Source organism: Centropristis striata, chromosome 17, assembly GCF_030273125.1.
Source record: "Centropristis striata isolate RG_2023a ecotype Rhode Island chromosome 17, C.striata_1.0, whole genome shotgun sequence".
NCBI lineage: Eukaryota > Metazoa > Chordata > Actinopteri > Perciformes > Serranidae > Centropristis > Centropristis striata.
This window is the reverse complement of record NC_081533.1, coordinates 7,359,537-7,364,364: the sequence shown is the minus strand read 5'-3', so window position 1 is coordinate 7,364,364 and position 4,828 is coordinate 7,359,537. Positions and strand designations below refer to the sequence as shown.

The 4,828-nt window shown below is 46.5% G+C and overlaps 1 protein-coding gene across 1 annotated transcript in view; it reads left to right on the top strand.

Annotated features, from left to right (window-relative positions):
* The window catches only part of LOC131989028 (atrial natriuretic peptide receptor 1-like), a 24,074-nt gene extending 19,246 nt beyond the window's left edge, over positions 1-4,828 (top strand). Inside the window, exons 19-23 of the mRNA XM_059354194.1 lie at positions 458-597; positions 692-844; positions 1,737-1,835; positions 2,173-2,264; positions 4,189-4,828. Coding sequence (XP_059210177.1) covers positions 458-597; positions 692-844; positions 1,737-1,835; positions 2,173-2,264; positions 4,189-4,371 — 667 coding nt within the window. The 3' untranslated portion in view covers positions 4,372-4,828. The remainder of the gene's footprint in view (positions 1-457; positions 598-691; positions 845-1,736; positions 1,836-2,172; positions 2,265-4,188) is intronic.

Sequence of the window (4,828 nt, the reverse complement as noted above, 5' to 3'; positions counted from 1 at the left end):
TAATTAAAGCATTCATTTTTTCAATAATTAAATAAAACATTTTTTCAACGATTAATTAATTAATCGTTTTTTAATCAAACACATTTTTACTAAATGTATTAAATTATTTATTATCTCAATAATTAATTTATTTATAAAAATGTATTTATTTATTTATTGTTTTGTATCTGTGATAGGTTAGAGTCAGGTTGTGGGAAAAAATACAAAAATATGGAAGGAAAAAATGTATTTTGGTAAACTGTGTCAAATAAAATTATAATATAATATTTTTCTTGTATTATATAATAATAATAATAATAATAATAATAATAATAATGATAATAATAATAATAATATAATTATGAATTGAAAAGAAGAATTGCTACTTTTAAGGACTGAAGAACTGGAAATATACCAGTTTGCATATTTGTTTACCGTGCTGTCTCAACTCTGTGTGTGTGTGTATGTGTGTGTGCAGTGATATCGTGGGCTTCACTCAGCTGTCCAGCAGCAGCACTCCGTACCAGGTGGTCGACTTCCTCAACAAGCTCTACACGACGTTCGACGACATCATCGACAACTACGACGTCTACAAGGTGGAAACCATCGGAGACGCCTGTGAGACACACTCACACACTCACACACACACACACACACACACACACAGACAGTGATTAACCTGTTGGTGATTGGTCCCTGTGTGTCGGTGCAGACATGGTGGTGTCCGGGGTTCCTCAGGAGAACGGGATCCTGCATGCGGCAGAGATCTCCAGCATGGCTCTGGACCTGGTGGGCGTCTGCCGCAGCTTCAGGATCCCCCACAAACCCAACACACAGCTGCAGATACGGGCTGGGATACACTCCGGTACTCACACACCCTGTTACTCACAGACAGAAACTGTATAAACAGACATTATCGTCAGAGTTTAAATTTTCCCACGGTCCTTGAATATACCAGTTATAAAAAGTGAGCAAAACTTGTGTCAAATGTTGATATTTGTGTCAGAATGTCTTTATTCTACATGTGTTATTTAAAATAAAGTGTTTGCACTAACCAGATCCTATTAAAAGAACATTAAATTCTGCTCCTCAGAGACACTGCGAAGACATGATTGATTCTGCTGAGACCAACGGTCACATGACAAATATTCACTGAGAATCTGTTTACACAGAGCGGAGAGAAGAGGACAGGAGAGGCTGTTTACACAGAGCAGAGAGGAGAGGACAGGAGAGGCTGTTTACACAGAGCAGAGAGGAGAGGACAGGAGAGGCTGTTTACAAAGAGCAGAGAGGAGAGGACAGGAGAGGATGTTTACACAGAGCGGAGGAGAGAGGACAGGAGAGGCTGTTTACACAGAGCAGAGAGGAGAGGACAGGAGAGGCTGGAAACATGACAATATTTTAATATGCACATAATGTGAAGAAAACTGGTTTTGGCCTTTTTTGTCTTTTTTGTAATTTTGTCTTTTTTTGTAATTTTATTGCCTATTGTAAATCTCTGGGGGTTTTGGTAATTGTACGTCTTTTTTCGGGTCATTATGTATTTTTTTTTAATTATTTGTGACACCTGTGGCCACTTGGAATAGTGTTTATATATAAATTACGTTTTATTCACATTAAAAAAAAAAATTCATCAGAGAAATTCAACATTATAACTGTATTATTCTGCACAAAGACATGTTTGAGTCTTCTAGCCATGACTGTGCTGATTCCACAGACATATATTTATATTTATATACATTTGATATATATTGCAGGTCCGGTGGTGGCGGGGGTTGTGGGGACGAAGATGCCTCGTTACTGTTTGTTTGGAGACACGGTGAACACTGCATCGAGGATGGAGTCCAACAGCCTTGGTAACAAACACTCAGCTTTACAGTGATGGTGTGTTCAGGGACTGTTAGACAAATCTTATTGGTGTGTTCAAGGACACTCAGACATCTGAGATGTGAAGCTGCTGAACAGAAGACGCAGCATTTACTCTTTTCCCAGGACATTTTCTTCCGATACAAGACAGTAAACTAAATATATAGTCATTAAAATGACCTCCATCTTTACCAACATTAAAAACTCTACATAATTAGTACTTTTACTCTATGTACTTTGATTATCTTTTGTTGTAATCCTCTTGTACTTTTACTTCTACATGTTAGTTTTGGTAGTTTCACTTCAGTTTCACTCCTGGTGTTTCAGCGCTAAAGATCCAGTGCAGCTCCACGACGTTCTACCTGCTGGAGGAGATCGGCGGATACATGCTCGAGTGCAGAGGGACGCTGCAGGTCAAGGTGAGCTCAGTCCTGTCAGGCACTGGGAGTATTGGGAGCTCTAAGGGCAGTAGGAGCACTGGGAGCACCTGGGGCACTGGGAGTCCTCAAGTACTGGGAGTCTGTGAGGCACTAGGAGTCCTTGAGGTACTGGGAGTCCTTGAGGAACTGGGCACTGGGAGTCCTCAGGGCACTGGGAGTATCTGGGGCACTGGGAGTCCTTGAGGCTGTACAAGTCCACTGGGCATTGGGAGTCCTTGGGGCACTTGGAGTCCTTGAGGCACTTGGAGTCCTTGAGGCACTGTGAGTCCTTGGGGTACTGGGAGTCCTTGAGGCACTGGGAGTCCTTGGGGCACTGGGAGTCCTTGAGGCACTGGGAGTCTTCTGGGCACTGAGAGTCCTGGAGGCACTGGGGGTCTGTGAGGCACTAGGAGTCCTTGAGGTAGTGGGAATCCTTGAGGCACTGGGACTATCTGGGGCAATGGGAGTCCTCTGGGCACTGGGAGTCCGTGAGGCACTAGGAGTCCTTGAGGTACTGGGAGTCCTTGAAGAACTGCGAGTCCACTGGGCATTGGGAGTCCTCTGGGCACTAGGAGTCCTTGGGGCACTGGGAGTCCTCTGGGCACTGGGAGTCCTTGAGGTACTGGGAGTCTTCATGGCACTGGTAGTCCTCAGGCATTGAGAGTCCTCTGGGCACTGGGAGTATCCGGGGCAATGGGAGTCCTTGAGGCTATGGAACTCCTCGGGACATTGGGAGTCCTCTGGGCACTGGCAGTCCTTGAGACACTCTGAGTCCTTTGGGCACTTGGAGAACTTGGGCACTGGTTCTCCTCGGGGCAATGGGAGTCCTTAAGGCACTGGGAGTCCTCTGGGCACTGGGAGTCCTTGGGGCACTGGGAGAACTGAGGCACTGGTAGTCCTTGGGGCACTGTGAGTCCTTAGGGCACTGTGAGTCCTCAGGGCACTTGGAGTCTTCTGGGCACTGGGAGTCCTCTGGGCACTGGGAGTCCTCTGGGCACTGGGAGTCCTCAGGGCACTGGAAGTCCTCAGGGCACTGGAAGTCCTTAAGGTACTGGGAGTCCTTGAGGCACTGGGAGTCCCCTGGGCACTGGGAGTCTTCTGGGCACTGGGAGTCCATTAACAGTGTCTGTCTCTCACAGGGGAAAGGGGACATGGTGACTTACTGGTTGGAGGGGAAGAAGACATCTCTGGTCTCGAGGGAAGGCGATGCCAAGACAACCAAACACGGAGTAACCACAGAGACAGAGGCGGAGAAAGAGCAGGAGCTGTACGCATCCGTGCTGGGGTTCCTGAGTGGCTATGCGAGTCCACTGGGCATTGGGAGTCCTCTGGGCACTAGGAGTCCTTGGGGCACTTGGAGTCCTTGGGGCACTGGGAGTCCTCAGGGCACTGGGAGTCCTCTGGGCACTGGGAGTCCTTGAGGTACTGGGAGTCTTCATGGCACTGGTAGTCCTCAGGCATTGAGAGTCCTCTGGGCACTGGGAGTATCCGGGGCAATGGGAGTCCTTGAGGCTATGGAACTCCTCGGGACATTGGGAGTCCTCTGGGCACTGGCAGTCCTTGAGGCACTCTGAGTCCTTTGGGCACTTGGAGAACTTGGGCACTGGTTCTCCTCGGGGCAATGGGAGTCCTTAAGGCACTGGGAGTCCTCTGGGCACTGGGAGTCCCTGAGGCACTGGGAGTCCTTGGGGCACTGGGAGAACTGAGGCACTGGTAGTCCTTGGGGCACTAGGAGTCCTTAGGGCACTGTGAGTCCTCAGGGCACTTGGAGTCTTCTGGGCACTGGGAGTCCTCTGGGCACTGGGAGTCCTCAGGGCACTGGAAGTCCTTAAGGTACTTGGAGTCCTTGAGGCACTGGGAGTCCCCTGGGCACTGGGAGTCCTCTGGGCACTGGGAGTCCATTAACAGTGTCTGTCTCTCACAGGGGAAAGGGGACATGGTGACTTACTGGTTGGAGGGGAAGAAGACATCTCTGGTCTCGAGGGAAGGCGATGCCAAGACAACCAAACACGGAGTAACCACAGAGACAGAGGCGGAGAAAGAGCAGGAGGTGTACGCATCCGTGCCGGGGTTCCTGAGCGGCGATGCTCTGCTGGATCCGGCCTGAACCCGCGAAAGCTGTCAATTTGGATGTGATTTCTTCTGTTTGTTCACAGCATTTCTGTGTTTCATGTGGTCGCCGTTCTGTTACTATTTATTAGATTTATATGTTAGAGTCTACATTAACTACATTATTTAAGGGACAAAGATATTCTTACTGCAACAAAAAAACATTTTCACTTAAAATATAATAAAATATGAATAATAAATAAAACGAAACACCATCAAAGAAGCAATCTGTTTCCTTATTAAATATTTACTTTTTGTATTTGAAATACATTTTGTTTTACTCATAATATAGTATTTTCACAGTGTTGTATTTGTGCTTTTACTGATGTAACCGTTCTGAATATTTCCTCAGTAAATGAAAGTTTGTATGTAAATATTTCACAGATCACAGTCACTTTAATTTACCTGCTGCTTGATTCATTGTGATTATCAATAATTAATAAATCAGTGTTTCA